The 19,648-nt window shown below is 49.3% G+C and overlaps 1 protein-coding gene across 4 annotated transcripts; it reads right to left on the bottom strand.

Moving 5' to 3' along the window:
* Positions 1-299: 299 nt before the first annotated feature.
* Positions 300-19,123, bottom strand: LOC135293143 (serine/threonine-protein kinase PAK 3-like). 4 transcript variants are annotated; one of them, XM_064407117.1, is made up of 18 exons: positions 18,441-19,123; positions 18,073-18,242; positions 17,186-17,257; positions 16,733-16,855; positions 16,329-16,454; positions 15,612-15,753; positions 13,384-13,447; positions 12,518-12,566; positions 11,177-11,286; positions 10,231-10,348; positions 9,297-9,396; positions 8,676-8,872; positions 8,211-8,345; positions 6,482-6,684; positions 6,162-6,301; positions 3,828-3,918; positions 3,127-3,447; positions 300-366 (listed from the first exon to the last, which is right to left on the bottom strand). In XM_064407117.1, exons 1-14 carry the CDS (start codon positions 18,757-18,759, stop codon positions 6,640-6,642), a joined length of 1,770 nt encoding a protein of 589 aa, XP_064263187.1. In that variant the 5' UTR covers positions 18,760-19,123; the 3' UTR covers positions 300-366; positions 3,127-3,447; positions 3,828-3,918; positions 6,162-6,301; positions 6,482-6,639. The 4 variants fall into 4 exon arrangements, with proteins under 4 accessions (XP_064263187.1, XP_064263188.1, XP_064263189.1 ...); XM_064407118.1 differs by lacking the exon at positions 3,127-3,447; XM_064407119.1 differs by lacking the exon at positions 8,211-8,345.
* Positions 19,124-19,648: the final 525 nt, after the last annotated feature.

Below are 19,648 nucleotides of genomic sequence, written 5' to 3'. Positions count from 1 at the left end.
AACACCACTACCCTGACACAAGCTGCGAGCAGTTTCCAGGGCTTTATACCACACACACACTTCTCCCTCCTCTCCTGCAAATGCCATGAGGGGATGCAGCAGCACTGCTGCAGCTGAGCCTGTGCAGCTGCACTGCAGGAAGGGAGGGCCCGTCTGGGCCTAACCCACCTCGGTGTTCATCTCTGCTCTGAGCCTTGGAGGCCCAACAAAACCTGCTCAAACTCATCCTTTCAGCACAGCAAAGAGATGGACACTGCACCCCACTGAGAGTGGCAAGAGTGAATTGCTATTTGGCTCACCTCAAGTAGTCTGCTTGGTTGCTTGTTGCAGAGCATGTGGAGGCAATGGAAGGATCTTTTCTTGTTCCTGCAGAAAAGCAGAATTTTGACACTCTTCGTCAGGAGATCGTTAAAAGGCCAAAGGATCCCCATTGGACATTCTTGAGAAAAATCCTGCAGACCTTTCTTTTCACAATAAATTATTTAGAAGAAGCAGTAACATTTATTAATGGGGCACACACAACCCTCTCCACAGTAGCCTGTCCTGGGGTTTAGAAAGAGGGAATGGCCACTTTATCCTACAGGTTGTGCATTCCCACAGTGTTAGCCCCAGCTATATAATTTGTCATATATAAAGCATGAGGTGTCATCTGCAGAGCCATTCAATTATTGCAGCAACAGATGCAGCTTCACAAAAGACAACAGCTTGAGAGAGACCAACATTGAGGTTCTAACAAGAAATGAAGAAGGAAGCTGAGTTCTTCTCACACCATGTTTTATCCCCAATTCCCTGCCAGTTCCAGGGCCCAAAGTTTGGAGGAGTGCCTGCACTCTTGTCAGCAGGAAAGCCAGTTCCATTCTATTTGGCTTACTGGCACTAAGGCTCCAATGACCTGCAGCCAAAACAGATTAACATGGCAGGATGGGGTTGGAAACAGCTCTGCACTTGTGAATTGCCCTTTGGCTCTTTCCAAAGGCATTTGGGAAGCATTGCACACATAACCTCAAAGCCCTCTTTCCAAAGAAATGTTGAAGAGCTACGATGATAATAAAAAGAGCTGCCATAAGGAAAAGTCAGCAGAAACAGGAAGGAACACTCAGGATCTTGGTAATCTCTGCTTTCCACTTGAGGTTTTGTGCCAAGCATCAAAGACCCACAGGATCCTTTATGTTCCTTGTGAGCTTCCATTGCCCTTATTTACACAAAGTAATCTTGTTCAAACTCAGCCATTCTTGCCAATCTTTAGGCCACCTGAGCTTTAATTTTTGAGGAAAGAGCTGTCATGTGATATTCCATTTGCTTTTGTTGATTTCAGTGTTCAAACTATTACATGGTATAGCAGAAGTATAAAAAGAAGTGTAAATATAGTAATAAAGCTGGACAGAAATACCAATAGTCAGAGCATGTTCAATACAACTTGCCTTTGCTGTGAGCATTTAATTTCCAAAAGTGCAGTTGCTCTCATGGCTCAGTCCACACAAAAGCTTCAGCCTGAGCCCCAATTTGAAACACAGAACAGATTTTTCCTTCACCATCTGGGCAGAATTTTGTTACTGCCTCCTGTTAAAAGCTGCTCATGTGTTTATGGATTCAAGCAGAAATCCTTCAAAGGCATCCCAAGGTTTGCAGGTGCCGTGTGCATGTCCAGAAGAAATGTGGGAAGACCATCTCAAAGCACCTGTCTCTACAAGCACACCAGCACTTGCAAGAGGCATCTGCATACTCTAAACCTGCCTCCACGCCAAACCCAACTTGGAATCTGCAAGGTCAACCTCCAAAAGAGACAAGCCACAGATTTAACAAAGCAACTGAACTCTGCCCTACTGCCTGTGTCCCTGTCATCAGAAATCAAGTGTTCTTTATGCCTTTATGTTTAGCTTTTCAACACTGTTTTCAGTCTGTACTACTTCCACAGCTTTTGAAGAAGGAAATTCTGCAGCTGGGATGGAGAGGAACTCACAGCCCCATTCAAATCCAGATCTCCAGGAAACCACACCCCAGGTTTTGAGCCTTTGGAGTTTCCATGAAAAGGCTGAGTTCAGTGAAAAACCATGCAATCACAGAGATTTGACTGTTTCAGTAAACTAGTCTGAAATCAATGTGTGACAGGTTTGTGCATTCAGCATGCAGTCTTGGAAATCTGCTGATGGAAAAAGCGGTGTCTCAGTCAACGGTCAGTTTACTAGAAATCAAATGGAAAGAAATAACCCATTCCCTGTGGTTTTATAATGCCTGGTTCTTCATTTTAATCAGCTTCTCCCAACAGCAAGCAATTTCACATTTCTTTGTCCTCAACTGGTTTTTGCACTACTTAGAGGGAGAATTTCTAAAACTTAATGTCATTTTAGACAAGGTTCCAGCAGCACAGGTTCTGGGCTTTGCTGTTGTTGTCTTTTAAAGCAAGAGATACAATCTAATCTAATGGCAGGAAAAAAAAAATTCTTGATTTTTCATGACCATACAGCAGGGGTAATGGTAGAGCAGTGATGTAGAGCAGTGCCTTTGTGTATCCAGAGCCAGCTTTCAAAGCTCCCTTGTCACAAGGTGCAAGAGCACAATTAACTATTTCCAAACACTGTCAAAGAAGGATGTTTCCATATAATGAACCACCAGAAGAGGAATATGAGAGAAGCACAGATGGCAGGAAGAAAAGCACTAAGCCTTGGCCTAGCAGAGATGAAGGTTTGGAATTAGGACACCAGACAGAAACTCCACTGTAGAGAGTGTGGGTAAGGAGAATCACTGCTTCCATGGCTTCTAGCCCAAGACGTGGGGACAGCTGTGACCACCCTGTGGATCCCCCAATCTTGGTCAGTATAAAGGTGGTACCCCCAGAGAGACTTGGGAACCCCCACCACCGAGAAGACCAAGGGTGAGGAAGGACCAGCTGGATGACAGAGGGCCCATGTGGGGATGATATCTTCCTACTGAATGTCTCTCTCTTCCCCTCACTCTGCCTCTCTTCTCTTATTTCTTTCTATCTCCCTACTTTGCATTTCCTGTTCAATAACATTTTTACTCTTGACTGTGGAAAGAGGTGCGCTTGCACCTTAATTGCACCTTAATAACCAAATCTTTACACCACAGTTATGAAAACAGGAGTCAGGGAAACCAGCACATTAATACCTTCATCGAAATCCAAGGGATGCAACTGCTTCAGTCTTCCCAATTCATTTTTCTTCCTGTTTGAATTGGGGATCTCCTCTGCACTCTGGCAGGTGCTGGGATGATGGAACTCTGAAATTTCTCTCGTTTTTGCACCACATGAGTGCAGGGGGAAATGGAGCCAAAACTTGGAAGCATGTCCAAAAAGCAAAGGGATGTGGAAGGCAGAAAGAAGGAAGAAAAGTGGCCACCAGCTGCTGCCTGGACATGACTGGGCCAGTGACCAATTGTCCTCTTCTTCCTCATCACAGGACTGGTAAATTCAGAAGCCAGAGGCCGTTTCTGCAACAATGACAACATAATTTGTTCATCAACCTAGGAGCAGGGTCAGCTTTTGCTCCCATTCTGAAAAGGCAGCATTTCTGAACTGGCCAAGGTTGAAAACACATCTTTCTTAACTAAAAAGAGCATTCAAACTAGCAAGTAAACTGCAGGTAAATACAGGCTCTATCTCATCCCTCCTTTCTCATCCTAGCACTTAGCAAGTCCTACTTCAAGTCTGGAGCTAAAATGCTTTGAGAGAAAGACATTCCCATTCAGGAGCTCCATCAAAACTTCCCGAAAAGGGAAGGTCCTGCACATTGACATCACAGCTTTTACACCACCAGCAAGTCTGCTAAAATTTACCATACAGTCCAGAAGGTTAAAAATGCACAAAATACCTGAGCAGGTCTTGCTGGAGCGTCTCTCTCAGAAGGTCCCAGAGATGTCACTTGACTGGTGTTGGTGGGGTTCTGAGATGGAGCTGATTTTCTGTATGGATGATCCAATAGTTCGTGTTAAAAAGCCTGAATATCAACTGTCATAGTTCTTTCCATGCAAGGAAAACAGACCTTGAGTGTCAGGACTCAAGGAAACAGCATGAAGCTGAATTGAGGGAGCTTAATCAGGATATCATGAAAACATTCATGGCCCAGAGGGTGCTCGAGCATTGCAACAGGCTCCCCAAGCCAGTGGTCACTGCAGAAAGAGCTCAAAAAGCGTTTGGACAACTCTTTGGGCACAGGGTGTGATTCTCGTGGTGTCTGTGCAGGACCAGGATCCTGGCAGGTCCCTGCTACCTCAGCATATTCTAAGAATCTAGGCTTCATTTCCAGGGCTTTTTTTTTCCCGTTCTCTGAACGACTGAATATTAACTTCAAATTCTGTCTGTCTGTGTCAGTGTAGCCAGGCCAATCAGTCTGAAGGGTTTGAAATAGATGTTCCTTCAGACTGAAGGAATTCTCCTTTGGATTCCACTTGGCTACCTATGGGCAGACATTTCAGAAAACAAATCTTCATTATGGTTGCTGCATGCACACTAGAGAAATATGATTGTTCCTGAATTGGGTGTGAGCACGCAATTAGAGCTGAACAATGTCTTTTTGCACAGAGCTGAATTATTCCCTTGCCGCATGAGTTTTAAGCCATATTAATGTTTCACCAATTGGAAACAACCAAGTATCTCCATTCATATCCAGCAAGACTTCCATTGAAAAAAACACATTTAGTGGTTTAGTCACAATATGTAAAGAGAGGGGGTCAGGAAGAGGTGGATGGCCCCTTCTTCCCTGAGAGCCAATTCCCTTTGCCCTGCCCCTTGCTACGGACCCTGTACCCACCCCCGCTTAAACCTTGTGCAGAGGACATGGCTCATATTTGTCTCTGGTTCCCCTTTGGGGCGCTCAAATAAACCTCACTGGAAGTGACCTTATAAAAGTCCTCTCTGCCTCTCTGCAGCTCCTACTATTTGAAGCAACTCAGCTGTACTGCAGAGTCACCAAGGCCTTGGTGTGCTTTCCTCGAGTGCAGGAATCTGTGCAGGGATTAAGGCCAATGCTTAGTATTCCAAGAGTGTTTACCAACTGGGCATTAGCAGTGACAAAGTGCCTGGTACTGGAGGAACATGCAGCAGAGGGGCTGCAGGCTTCCTCCTGAGAATTGCCTGCAGGGCAGTTCTATCTGGAAATGCCATATGGATGTGTCTCTTTGATGCATCTACAACTAAAATATCCAACAGGGATTTAAAAAAAAAAAAAAAAGTGTGGTTGTTTTCTTCTTTTGGGGCACTTTGAAAACAACTCTTCCTGTCTTATTTGTGCTGTCAACTGATATGCTCCTCCAGGAGGTCAGGCTAACCAAAATGTAGAGTTCTTATCAAACCCAAACTGTAGAAGGAGTAATAGATGTACTAACAGTCATAAAAACAACACCAGCATTAAACCAGCCACACAGCCAATCAATTTCTTGGAAGTATTTTGTCTTCAATGGCTGGTGACAAGTCAGAGTCTAAAGGGAATCTAGGAAGCCAAATGTTCTCATCAGTTTGGCCAGACTAGCACACACACCTTCACGGAGGCATTGGCTGGGTTGCAGCCTTCTGCTGCTTGCAAAACAATCCCTGCTTTTGTCTTCACTGCACAGGGAAGCTCAGGCAAAGCCCACCCACTCCCAGCTGCCCTCAAAGGCAAAAGGAATGCCCCAAAGTGCTGCGTGGCTGCCCCTGAGCACAACAGTGGCTTCTGTAGAGATCCACAATGTCTGTCTGACACCAAAGGCAGGAGGAACATGTGCTCCAGGCCATGCTGAGGCACACACACCATGCACTGGTCCATCAGACAGAGAACACTCAGGACGTACTCAGCAGCTTCAGGCACCTCCTCAGCAGCCTGACAGCCAGCCTGCTCCCACAGCTCCAGCCTGGCTCTGCAGGGAGCATTCTGGGGGACCTCCCTCCTTCTGAGACACAGCTCTGCCTTTCCCATTATCTTTGGGCCTGCAGTGCCATTCCTGCCTTCCTCAAACCTGCATTCTGGTAGTCTCTCACCTGACCGCTCCTTTCCCTCATGGCACAAAGGTCTCTCCAGCACTGTTTACCAAGGGCCAGCAGGGAGACAAAGCCACCCAGACTGACAGAGCCCAGAGAAACAGTGCCCATAAGGAGTGCAGAGCAGTCCAAAACAACACACAAGCTCTCTTTTCACACCCTTTGCCTTTTGACTGCCTCAGCTTCGTACCTCTTCTTGGTCACTTGCATGGTGGCAACTTCCTGCTTCATCTCAAGCAGCCTTTTCTCCTGCTCCTTCTCTACCTCTGCCAGGAAGTTTGCCCATGGTGCCAGCAGCTACTGTGCCTCCAAACGCTGCCCTTCCAGCTCCTGGTGAGGGGAGGAAGACACTTTCAATGTAGTCCCAGACAAGCTCCCCAAATAATCAGTGGAAGCTTCTTGCCTCACACCACCCCCCACCAGAAAAATGCACATCAGTAGTGACTCTGTGCCCTCCAGAAATGCTGTCCTAAGCAGAAATTCAGCAGGTGGGAGAAAAGGAGATGGCACCTTCCTTTCCTGCTCTGATGGCTCCCTCTTTCCTAGCCCCTCTCTTCTCTGGATTCCTACGTGCTCTCAGAGGCTCTGTTCTCCAGTGCTGACGTGGTCCTTCTCATTTCCTTTGCTTCCTGCATTCCCTTGCTGCAGGGATGGCAGCAATCAGGCTGTCAGAAGAGGCTTAAGAGAGGCTCTGCTGATTGCAGAAATGGATGCTGACCAAAGGGAAAAAGAAACAAAACAAACCAAATTAAAAGAGACAAAGGAAAAAGGAACCATTCTTTTCCAAACTGATTTCCTAACAGGGTCGAGCTGGATTCCTCCAGCACCCAGAAATACACAGACATGGGGCTGAGGGCACCAGCAGCACATCTGCCTTCATGTCCAGCATGCTGCTGTCACAGGCAAACACAGCCCAGAACTGCACTAGTCCATTCCTCATGGTGTCGTCACTTGCTGGGATTTTTGTCCTCCTATAACTGTGGGATTGCTGCTTGCTGTCCTAAGGATTTATTCCTTTCAGGAAAGTCAGCAGACTTATTTAAGCTCCTTTTTTCTACAGACATGGGCTCTTTGAGTGTCCAAGAGAGATATATGGCAAAAGGCACTCCTCAAGAGACTCCCAAGAGCTCTGAAAAATGTTGATCCCACGTGTTGATCTCAGGAAAGCTGGACATGCAGGTTTTCAGCAGCAAGCCAGGAGCAAGGACACAAGCAGCAGGGTGCAGATGTGCTCAGCTCTGGCTTGCAGGAAGAGCAGTGTCTGCCTCAGCACACCCCACTCCCTCCTGTGCTGGCTGGCATCTTCCTTCACAGCAGGCACAGCCAAGGAAGTGGCCCGGTCACCAGCTCCTTGTCTGCCACCAAACCTGGCAGCAAAGCCACAGCCATTCTCAGCTACTTGATGGGGCCAGGCAGCACATGGGGCTGGCACAAATCCTGCACAGCTGTGCCTGTTTGGCTGGCAGAAACCTCCAAGGGTGGGCCAGGAGGGACAAGCTGGCTGCCCTCGGATGCTCAGAGTGAGCTCCACCCCAGCCCCCACCTTCCCACAGACCAATCTAAAACCGCTTGGCAGGGACTGCTTTCATTGTGTTCCTCAAGCCCCCGTCCCCAGCATTGCAATACTTCAGTTCCTTTGCTACCAGGCAAACCTGAATACAGCACCTGAGAGCAAAAGAGGGACACAGAAATGACCAGAAGGGGGGAGCTCTCCTCTGAGGAAGGGCTGAGAGACTTGTGCTTGTTTAGCCTGGAGAAGAGCAAGCCCCAAGGAGACTTTTCAATAGTTGTAGGGGCTCCTAAGAAAGCTGGGGAGATATCTTTTAGCAGGGCCAATTGCAAGAGGACAAGGGGGAATGGCTTTAAGCTAAAAGACACTCAATTCAGATTGGCTCTGAGGAAGAAACTGTTTGTGAGGAGAGTGCTGGAACACTGGCACAGGCTGCCCAGAGAGCTGGGAGGAGCCCCAAGCCCAGCAACATTCAAGCTCCGGTTGGATGGGACTCTGAGCAACCTGATCTACTTGAAGATGTCCTTGCCAGTGGCTGGAGTTCTGGGCTAGATGACCTTCACTGGGCCCTTCTAACCTCAGCAATCAAGAGCCTACTTGGCTTTCATTTGAAAAGCACCCAAAGCAGAGATTACTCTGTGGGGGGCCCATCTGATTCCCTGGAGTTTGGCCGAGGAGCAAACCCTGGCAGGGAACAGCTGTTTGGCCTGCAGCCGCTTTGCCTTGTACCTGCAGAAGTTCCTTGGCAGAGCCTCGCCTGTCCACATCCATCTGCAGGCAGCAGCCCAGAAATTCACACAAGCCAGGGGGTAGCTTGAGCTGGTGCAGATTTGGAACCCCTTGCTTGCCTATCAGGTAGCTGGCCTGAAGCAAAAGGAAACATGAGACTCTATGTGATTCTTCCATATCCTTCAGGGCTCACCTAGACCCCATCTTTGAAGCTCCAGTCTGCAGTGGCAATTTCTTGCCTACCAGATACTTAGAGATGAGCCTTCTCTCCCAAAGGAAAAAAGGTTCCAGTGCAGCCCCAGCTATTCCAAGCTGCACCAGGTCTTGCCTTGACAGCTGATGTGAGCCCCAGGGACCTTTTGAGAAGTGGCCCTTGCTGGAAGCACTCCAAGCTGTGGGAATGGGATTTTCTCTAATGGACTCGGAGCAGAAGGACACGGCTATCTGAGCACATTTGCACCTTACCTTGTCACTGGTCTCCTGCATATAAGGAGCCTCTCCTGTGGCCATTTCTATTCCCACAATGCCAAGGGACCAGGTGTCCACTTTGGGGCCGTAAGGCTCTCTTCTCACCACCTCGGGTGCCATCCAGTAAGTGGTCCCGACCATCGACCTCCGTTTCCTGTGCTCAGGGCTGAGCACAGCACAGAGGCCAAAATCAGCTGAGGAGGAAAACAAACACTGCTTCAAGTAGGAAACCAAGGAAAAGGGTTCCTCACTCTCAGTCCCAGAATGCAGTGCTGAATCAATCTGGAAAAGCAGCTGGGCTCTCCTTCCTCAGGGCTGCAGCCAAGGACATGGGCAATTGTGCAGGTGACAACCCGCCCATGACTCCTACAAAACCTTGGCTTTTCCTCATTGCCCTGAACGTTTACACTGTAACTCTCTCCCTTTGGAAGGAACACCCACAAACCAAAGTTACTCTGGATACCTGGTTGCTCTCTAGACCACTCGGCACCTTCCAGCTGTGGCCTGGGCTTGCACAGCGCTCCCTGCACTCTCAGCAGCCACTGCTGGCACCCGGCACCTCTCCAAAGCAGCCCCACACCGCCTCCCGCAGCGCTGCGCCTGAGCAGGAATACCCACCCAGCTTGACGGAGCCATCCCGGCCCAGAAGGATGTTGTCGCTTTTGATGTCTCTGTGGATCACCTGCTTGGCATGAAGGAAAGCCAGGCCTTGCAGGCACTGCCAGGGGAAAAAGAAACAGGAGGCCAAAAGTTAGCCTGATCTGATTTCATCACATGCAAAAGGAGGCTGCTCCTGAAGATTCACAGATCTCCAAGGAGCAGTGAGTGCTGGCAGGAGGAAGAGCTTGCTGCTGCAGCACTAGGAGAGCAGGATCTTTCCAAGGGAAGGCATATTTGCTTTGGAGGGGGAAACATCAGTCAGTCGTTGCTCGAGACTGTCCCCTGCAAAGCCAGTCAGAATGAGCGCTGCTGCAGCGGATGCGCTCTCCCCGTCCGGACGACAAACAATGGTTTGCCAAAAGAGGAAAACGTCCCTGCCTTGGATACCAAGGAGATCACTGTCGGGCGGGAGACTGGAGGACAAGGGTTCTACGGCTGCCTCGACAGCAGACTTGGAAGTAGCTCCTTTGTCAGTTTTCAGCAGCAAGCACCATGCTGGGTGCCATGCCATCCTTTGGAGTGGAGACCTGTGGCAGATGAGTCTCTCTTTGGCTTGGCCTCTGGTTTAAAACTCTCACAGCAGCACCTTTGCACTTACAGGCAAAGAAGGCAGTGCACAAAGGCTCTGGGCAAAGGCTTGGGGAGGCAAAGTGCAGAACAGAAAATAAAAAGGAAAAAGAGACAGAGAGTTCAATGATGGTGGATAAGAGTGAAGAACAGAGTACAGGAAGGGCAGGGACACTGGCAGGCAGTTCAGTCCAGATGCTCTTTCTTCTCTGAAGCAGAAGAGCAACACAGAAAGAAAGCTCTGAACATGGAATCACTCACTTTGCAGTGCTTTCAAAGGACTAGCCTTGTCCAAGCCTTCGCAAGCACAAGCAGGACCCCTTACCTCCCGACACACTGTTGCTATGTGTCCTACAGCCATCCTTCTCACGGTGACCACATCAGCTAAGGAGCCTCCATCCATATATTCCAACACCAGCAGGACAGCCTCATCCACAAGGTAGCTGCAAGAGGAAAGCAACAGCGTGGAGCTGAACGTGCACAGCTAAATTGCTGTGGGGAAGAAAAGACTACAGCTGAGTTTTGTTTCCAGGTCACTGGTAAATGAAGATGGAATCAAATGAAGACACACTCCACCTAGGCTAGCCAGTGCCTGCCATCTGTGCCACCTAAAGGAGGAAGGCACATCCATGGAAAAGGAGACGGCTTAGGTGGCAAGCAGTGGGAAAAAGGAGGTTTAGTGAGGAAAAAGATAAATCTGGAAGTGGGCACATCCCAGCAGCTGCTTCATCATCTTCAGACACAAATTGCACCATTCCCTCCAGCAGCAAGAAGACACAGTTTTCACAACTTTTACTAAAGGCAAATGGGTGTGCAGCACTGCCAACACCCTTTGGAAAACCTTGCAGAAAGGACAGTCACAAACAGGAAAACAATTTCAGACCTGGCAAATTATGTGTCTCCTAGCCTAGTCTTTTGGCATGCAAGGCTATGGAAAATAGTGGGAACAGCACAAGGGAAATAATCTCTGGCATGTTTTCTCCTCCAACACTTGGAAAAAATCATGCCCCAAACCAGCAAAACCACATGCAGCAAGTGAACATACAGGCTGCTGGCTTAGTAAGAGAGCCAGGTTTCTGAGATCAATCTTCAAGCTGTTTATGTCAGGAAGCATTCATGGGGACAGAATGTAAACTCCTCCCATGCCTGGTGCAGGAGTGGATTGATGTTCATTGAAAGATCCATTTTCTGCCAGTGGCTAAAGAGCTTTTAAATCTTTGCCTTGCAAGTATGGAAATGAACATTCCCAGAAAATCACCAGAACTACTTACCTTTCTAAGTAGCTGACAATATTGACGTTCTTATTTTCTCTCATGAGCAGGATTTCTTTTAATATTCCCTCACAGCCCTGGTGCTGGAGATAAAGTTCCTTTACAGCCACCTACAATGACATCAAAAGCTCTTAGGGACAGACATGACCAGAGCCTCTTTCTCTGGCACTCATGGGCCTGGATGCCTTGTCACCTTGGAAAAAAGGGACTCTAAACCATCAACCACAAAGCGCTAACACCACCCTCTGCACCCGCAGGCTTCTCAAACAGACTTTGTTTAGCACTACTATTATCATTTACACACGCTTTGGAAGCCAAAAGTAATTTTGCTCCTGTGAAGAGACGGCTGCCAATTCAATTGTGTGCCAGAGTAAACACATAAAACATGATGGGGAAAATGCTGTCAAAAAAGAACTGCAAAGTGACTCAAGGTAAAGTTACAATCCCAGCACATCCTCACTTCTTCAGTTTGGCTTTTGCAACTTTGAAGAACAATCTTTAGACTTGAAATTATTGAATGGGTTTAAAAATGAATACCTCTTTCTGTGGTACACTATGGATGTGCCCCAAGTTCTAAGCACAGGGCTTGGGGCTTTTGGACGCCTCCGAGACCTCCCTCCAAGTGCAGTTCCTGAGCACAGCTCTGCAGCTGGATAAGAAACTACCTTCTCTAATTCCTTACTATCAAGGAAGATGGAATGTATTTCCTGAGAGTCAAAAAGGAGAATTCAGGACTTGGAACTTCTAGCCCCAAAGAGCAGCAAGACTCTCCAAGACACCACCATGCCTGTTCAGAACAGAGAGCATCTCTCTAGTGGAACACAGGATCAACACAAGGTTGTATTATTTAAGGCTCTTCATCAACTTCTTCTCATTCATCTGTGCATGTGTCCCTCTGTGTGTGTAGGTGTGTGTGTATGTGAACTAGGTTCCCTAGGACTGAAAGGCAAAACTGTGCTTCAGACAAGATCTCTCTTTCTGAAGGGCTTGCATTGTATTTTCCAACTGAATCACGTGATAGAAAACAAAATATCTGTGTCTGATCCTGGGCTTAAGAGGAATTGGGCTGGAATGATGGCTCTTGCCATCAGCTAATCTATGCATATTTATCCAGTAAGTCCAAGCTAGCGTGTCCTCTGAAAGAGACCACGGCCATCCTTGCATTCATTCAGGTAGGTAGGAAGGACAAAGTCTGTCCCAAATGCATTTTGCAGCCTGCCTCTAGACAGACTGCTTCTGCAGAACAGCCTCTGCAGCACAGACAGGCGGCCCAAAGCTCTGGCCACAGATCACATCACAGGGAAAGCACTCAAGAGCTGCAAGATCTGCACGGGCACTCACCGCTTGTCCTGTGGCAGTGTCGAAGGCCTTATAAACAGCTCCAAAGCCCCTAGAATCAGAACAGTGGCAAGAACAGAGAAGTTGTTCAGTGCTGAGGAGCAAAAGGCAGCCCAGGCAGGACCTCTGTGCTGCCTGCAGTGGCTCTAAAACACTGGGCTTTGTCTACTCTTCAGCCAAGGGCACAGCAGCCCAGCAGCCCTCTGCCATGCAGAGTGTCCAAGAGAAAAGCTGGCTCCCACAGGAAGAAAAAGGGCTGCTAGAAATCTCCAATGTACACAGTAGGTTATGCATGTGGGGGGGTTTTCTTTGCCTTTTTCTTCTTGTGTATGTGCCTGTGACGTGCCTTTCCAGGCAATGAAACACACAGTGCTGCTGGTCCTTCTCACTGCTCTCTTTTCATCCTACCTGCCAAACTCAGGCAATGCCACACAGCCTTTCTTATTTTCCTGACCACTGAATATTGTTTCCAGAAAAATACTACTAAGAAATGCTACTGAGAGCTGTTATCTGACAGCTGTCTGGTGGGAAACAACACACAAAACCTGCTCTCTCAGGTTTTCCTTCCTTCATGAGTGTGGCCATATTACTTTGAATCATACAAAACCATGTCTCCTGGGAAAATAGGCAAACTGGTGCCACATCTTGGAGGGACAGGAGGGCTTCCAGGTCCTGCTCCTTGAGGCAGCCAAGACATTGTCAGCATCCACTTATCTTTGATGATGCCTTGTACTGCCTCAGTAGTGAGACAGGGACAATCTGGAGCCAGGCTCTCAAGATGCTTGCAGCTTGCCTGACTTCCCACGTGCCATTGCACCACCAAAATTCCTGGCCTGTGGTTCTGTAGAAATAAGTGTGACTGCACTCACCCACTGCCAAGATGTTCCCATCCAGTGTACTTCTTTTCTGGATCTTCCACACTCACCACACACCCTGAAAGAAACAAAATGCAAGAAGCAAAGTTCAAAACAGAGAGATTGAGCTTGCAGGAGATCTGAAACCCAGCTCCACTCTCTGGGGCTCTGAGCAATTTGTGGTCTTTTGGCTAACGATAACATCAACAAGAACAACAACAACAGCAGCCCCAGCAAAACAGGCAGCTCTGCACAGAGTCTGATTCTCCCACACTCCTTTGCAGGGTTGCCTTGAAGGGAAACTAAGCCCATGGAAAAACCATCAGAGCAGACAGAAATCAGAAGACAAACTGGCACCAAGGCAAGCGGCTGTCATCTACAAATGGGGAGGAGGGCTGAAAAATCAGGAGCCTTCATTTTCTTGGGAAGAAACACTCTCTTGTGAGATTCAGCACAAGATTACATACTTCCAAAGATTCAATGCACCCTGGGATCTGGGATGAATTTTTATCAACATCTGCTTTTTGCAGAGCAGAAAGAATATTGCAAAGTGAATTCCAGGAGAGGAGGGGATGTTCCCCTCCTCTCAGCAGTTTGCCTAAAGAATGCCTTGACATTTTCAGAGAACAGCAGCTCATGCTACATCCAAGAACAATGACTCTAAGAATTAGAACCCTTTTATTTAGGAGCAGGCTAAGTTCTGAAGACCACTTTGCCTGTTCCTCATTCAGTGAAGAACTACAAGTGCTGGTCTTCAGCCTGGGCTGCAGCAGCCACTGGCACTGGACTCAGCCCCTTGAAGAGCACCCACGTGCCCCATCTTCCCAAAGGGCACAGCCCAGACGGGTCACAAGGACAGCGCCGCTCCTCAGGCGCTGCCGTGACACAGACACCTGCACAAAGGAGATGCTGATCCTCTCACCAGCCCAGGCAAAGCTGCAGCAATGGGGCGCCAGCTGCAACCCCACAGCTGAGGAAGGCTCCAGCCCCTGCAGGCACAGCAGCTGTCAGTGACAGGGCAGGTATGACAAAAAGCTTGGCAAAGCCCACGAACGGCCACTGACAGCCACTGTCAAGAAGCCAGAGGCACACCCAGCTCTGTTACAAGCTGTTGACCCCACTCAAGGCAGAACATGGTTGTCTTTCTCTTCAGACCCACAGAGGAGTCAATCAATCCACCTTTTGTCCCAACAGCTGATGGCAGACACTGAGTAAACTGGGCTCTGCTCTGTGCCTGACCCGTCAGTCCCTGACAGCACTGCACTGGCAGCCCTTACTAGTTGTAAGAAGCAACTCAGCTGTACTGCAGAGTCACCAAGGGCTTGGTGTGCTTTCCTAGAGTGCAGGAATCTGTGCAGGGATTGAGGCCAACGCTTAGTATTCCAAGAGTGTTTATCAGCTGGGCATTAGCAGTGACAAAGTGCCTGGTACTGCAGGAACATGCAGCAGAGGGGCTGCAGGCTTCCTCCTGAGAATTGCCTGCAGGGCAGTTCTATCTGGAAATGCCACATGGATGTGTCTCTTTGATGCATCTTCCTAGGCATACAACTAAAATATCCAACAGGGATTGTAAAAAAACGTCCTTCTTCTTTTGGGGCACAATGAAAACAACACTTCCTATCTGATACCTCGGGATTGTTCTAAGAATGTAACATTTTAACTTTTAAGGCACATTGAAAAGACCTCTTCTCTCTCTGTGCTGTCACCTCATGTTATCTTCCAGGAGGTCAGGCTAACCAAAATGTAGAATTCTTATCAAACCCAAACTGTAGAAGGAACAGTAGAAATACTAACAGTCATAAAAACAACACCAGCATTAAACCAGCCCCACAGACAATCAAGTTCTGGGAAGTATTTTGTCTCCAATGGCTGGTGACAGGTCAGGAGTCTAAAGGGAATCTAGGAAGCCAAATGTTCTCATCAGTTTGGCCAGACTAGCACACACACCTTCACGGAGTCATTGGCTGGGTTGCAGCCTTCTGCTGCTTGCAAAACAATCCCTGCTTTTGTCTTGACTGCACAGGGAAGCTCAGGCAAAGCCCACCCACTCCCAGCTGCCCTCAAAGGCAAAAGGAATGCCCCAAAGTGCTGCCTGGCTGCCCCCAAGCACAACACTTGCTTCTGTAGGGAGTCCAAAATGTCTGTCTGACACCAAAGGCAGGAGGAACATGTGCTCCAGGCCATGCTGAGGCACACACACCATAAAACACTGCTCAGTCACACAAGAAATCCCCAGGACGTACTCAGCAGCTTCAGGAACTGCTTCTCTCTCTCCTGGCTTGAGTGGGCCGAGCTGCTCATGCTCTGGTTTTCAGGCTGTGGAGAGGAGGCTTCTTGGCAGGATGCTGCTGCACCAGCAGCTTCGATGGCAGATCCTGCGTCCACCTGGGAGAAGAAATTTGTTTGTGTCAGAAAGGTGCTTGGCAGAGATGTCCCAGACAGAGCATTTCAAAGGCAAGCCCTTAGGAACAGCACTGGTGTTAGGCTGCAGGCTGAGCTGTCAACTCTTCCTCCTCAAGTCAAACCCACACAAGCAGTCAGAGACTACAGCTTGTCACAGCCAGCCGTAGAGGAGAGCGTGAAAGGAAAAGAGCAACTTTACACTTCAGCCCGTTCTGAGGACTGCAGTCACCATGGACAGGGACAACTTGCTCAGAATCTGCGTGGGTCACCATGCTCACCTGAACAAACCCCTCAAAAAACAAAGGGAGCACTAAGAGGCCAGCAGAAATACATTCACAGGATTGCTGGCCCACTGGCCAAAGCACTTGCCCTGCTGCCCGGGGCAGCAGCTGAGGTTCAGCAGCCCAGGAAGTGTCCTTCTGTCCAGCTGCCATGGAGCCCACAGAGCACAGCGGTCAGAGACATTGCCCCCATCCACTGCTGCTCTGCAGGGGAAAGGCAGCAAGGGCAGAGACCACTTGTTGCAGGACTGCAGTGCCTCCTGTTCTTTCACTCACCTGCTTTTCTTCAGCCAGCCTGCACTGCAGCAGGACCTTGTGCATCCTTTCCATTTCCTCTTGGTGCCTCTTCTCCATTGCCATCATCTTCCTCTCAGCTTCCTGCAGCTCAGCCTGCAGCATGACCTTGATATTCCATCAAGAGAAATCTTACTGGCACCTGCCATCACACTCAGGTTTCCTCTTTTCCAGTCTCTAAAGCACTTCTATTCAGCCACTTCTTTCTGCTTCTCTACCCAGCTCTCACCCTTCCATCCCAGCTCTTCTTCCTGCTGCTCAGCACTGGAGCCTGCCAGGCTCTGTGCTTCCAGTGCCTGCAGTAGTCCTTGCCTCCCCTTCCTCAGATCTCCAGTTCCTGCCCCCATCACTGCCCTTCCCTCTGCTGCCTGCCTACTCAGGCTCACCTGCCCGTTCTGCCACTGCTCATTCAGCTTCTGCCTCAGCTGCTCACTTTGCTTCAGCTCTCTCTGCAGCTGGTACACCTTGTGGATGACAGCAATCTTCTGACGCTGCTCTTCCTGCAGCATCTGCACACAAAGGAAGAGAAGATGGCTTTAAACTTCCCACACTCCACTTGTGTGGCAACCAAGACTGATGTGCTCTCGCTTTCCAAAAGCATTTTGTTCTCATGCTCGTATTTCTAAGGGGCCAGCTAAGAGACAATGCCACCCAGACAGACAGTGCCCAGGGAAGCAGTGCCCATAGGGAGCACAGAGGAGTCCAAAACAGCACACAAACTCTCTTTCCACACTCTGTGCCTCTTGACTGCCTCTGCTTGGTAGCTTTTCTTCTTCAGCTTGCATGATGCCAATTTCCCCCTTCATCTCAAGCAGCCTTTTCTCCTGCTCCCTCTGTACCTCCACCAGGAAGTTTGCCCATTCCTCCAGCTGCTTCCGTGCCTCCACATGCTGCTCTTCCAGTTGTCTCTCCTGATGAGGGGAAGAGACAATTCCTGATGAAGTCCAAGCAATGCTCCCCACAGAGAGAAATGGAAGCTCCATCCCTCCAACAACCCCCCCAACTGGAAAGTGCACATGAGTCGTGACTTTGTGCCCTCCAGCAATGCTGTTCTAACCCAAAATGTAGAGGGAGTGTCAGCAGGTGGAAGGAAGGAGATGCCACCTTCCTTCCCTGCTCTCATGGCTGCCTGTTTTATGGCCCCTCTCTCCTCAGCATTTCTGCCTGTTCTCAGAGGCTCTGTGCTCACATTCCCCCTGCCCTTTGATCAAGGAAGAGGTGCACATGGACTGCAGGATGAGGATGAGGCCAGCGCCTCCATGATCCAGTCACAAGGCAGGCCACCAGCTGAAATACCAGCAACACGGGGCCTCTTGCATATGATTCAGGCCCAAAGACATCTGTCCACCATGGGAGGACAGAAAGCAAGGAACCCGGTTGCTGGGACTGCAGTTGGCAGCAAGGTCAGCAGCCGCCTGCTGCATGGCACAAGGCTGTGGGGAAGATCCTGCCCCTTCGCTGCCATGCTTTGGGTGGCGACCACCCAGCCTCCTGGGGAACTTGGCTGATGCCCATCCTCAACCTGTGCATGCATATACTGTCCCAGCATTGTCCTCTGGCTCTTCACAGGCCTTCAAGTATGAGCCCTTGAAGGCCCCTGCTGCCTGGCCCAGCAACGTCTGGCCTACAGCAGATGCTTGCGGCCATGTCACATACTCAGGCTGCTCTTCTGCTGAGCCAGCCCACCAAACCTGCCTGAAATCTTCAGGGGCCTCTTGTTTCTTACCAGTTCTCTCATGAGATTCCTTTTTTCCTCTTCCTGGGCAGATTGCCAGAGTCTCAGAGCCTTGCAGCACTGTTCTTGTGCCCAGCGGAGCTGTTCAGCCATGTCTTCACATTGCTGCTGGCTGAGAGCTCTTACAGCCAGCAGCTCACGACGAAGGCCCCTCACATCCTCTGCAAACATGACACACGGCAGCAGTCAGACACTCCACAAGCAGAGCAATCTGCTGGCCTTAAGCCCTTCCAGTTTCAGGCAAGGAGGGACCTGCCCTCAGCTGCTTCACTGCTCAGAAGCCCTGGGCACAGAGCTGCCTTCGCAGCCACTGCACTGGGCAGGGCCACCAGCAGAAACAAAGCGCACCAGGCTCTCACCCAGTATCGCCTCCTTGGCCTGCCTGGCCCTGCACACTTGGGCTTCCACACGGCTCCTGGCCATCTCCAGCTCCCATATGTGCTGCTCAGCCTCCAGCAGGCTGCTTTGCAGGCTCTCCTTCTCTGACCTACAAGGCGTGAAGATGAAGAGCAATTGCTCCTGGCACACAGGGGCAGCTTCTCCAGTAAGATGTGCCTTAAGATCCCTACACCTTAGTATGCAAAATGGCTTGCATGGAAACTCAGATACAGCAGGACTATTTTGCCACTTTACATAGCAAATCAGGCCCCTCCAGGTGACTGGGCAGCCTTTCCTCATGACCTAGCCCAGCTCAGTTTGGTCTCAGCAACCAAAGCTGAAATTGCTGTTGCCTGACCTATCACACACGGGTGTGCCCACCAAGTATCTGCAAAGGGACAAAAGCCCAGCCTTTGCTCACAGCCCTGAGCTCATCAGCACTTCCAAGTCACTCTGCAGGTGCAGGACAGAACAGGGCTCTCCTGGCTGACTCCTCAATGCTCATGCCATTCATAGTGGACGTATAGGTACTTTGTTGGCCAGGCACTCTCTAAGTAAAAGGGACTAAGGAATTCACCAAACCATATAGCAAAACCTCTGGCTTCTAGCAGCATGAGTAGGAAACCAGAAGTAGGTTTCTATCTGCACAACAACTCTCTAGGAGGAGGGACAGATATCCGGCCAATTAAATTACTGGAATTGGATGAACAAGACCAATTGCTACCTTTATTTTTGGCTAACTAAGCCAGCAGTGCCCAAATATCTGGGCACTCTTTAAAAAGGAAGAACAATCAGCCAAAAAGATCCTTGACAGGTTACAGAGGTGACTGGACAAGTGGGCAAGAATCAGTGCGCAGCAAGAATCCCCAGACACTGTCAAGAAGTCACAAGACCTTTCCCTTCTGCTGCTGCTGCTGTTTGTAAGCAGTTCTAGGTTCTGCACCATCCATCACAAGAGTCAGCTCTGCAGGCTCTCAAGATTTTCAGCATGACCCTCCAGCTTCACCTGAAGCGTCAGCGCCCTACTCACAACACATCTAAGAGCCTTGAATTCCAAAAACCCCATGTCAAACAACTTGGCAAGCAAAGATTGATGGTCAGATACACTGAAGGAGAAAGCAAAACCAGAGGGAAACTTCTGGATTCAGCAAACATCTGCACAGTGTTCCTGGTCCTCAACTGAGTGCCA

Source organism: Passer domesticus, unplaced genomic scaffold, assembly GCF_036417665.1.
Source record: "Passer domesticus isolate bPasDom1 unplaced genomic scaffold, bPasDom1.hap1 HAP1_SCAFFOLD_79, whole genome shotgun sequence".
NCBI classification, from domain to species: domain Eukaryota; kingdom Metazoa; phylum Chordata; class Aves; order Passeriformes; family Passeridae; genus Passer; species Passer domesticus.
The sequence above is the reverse complement of the archived record's forward strand: the minus strand, read 5'-3'. Positions and strand labels throughout refer to the sequence as shown.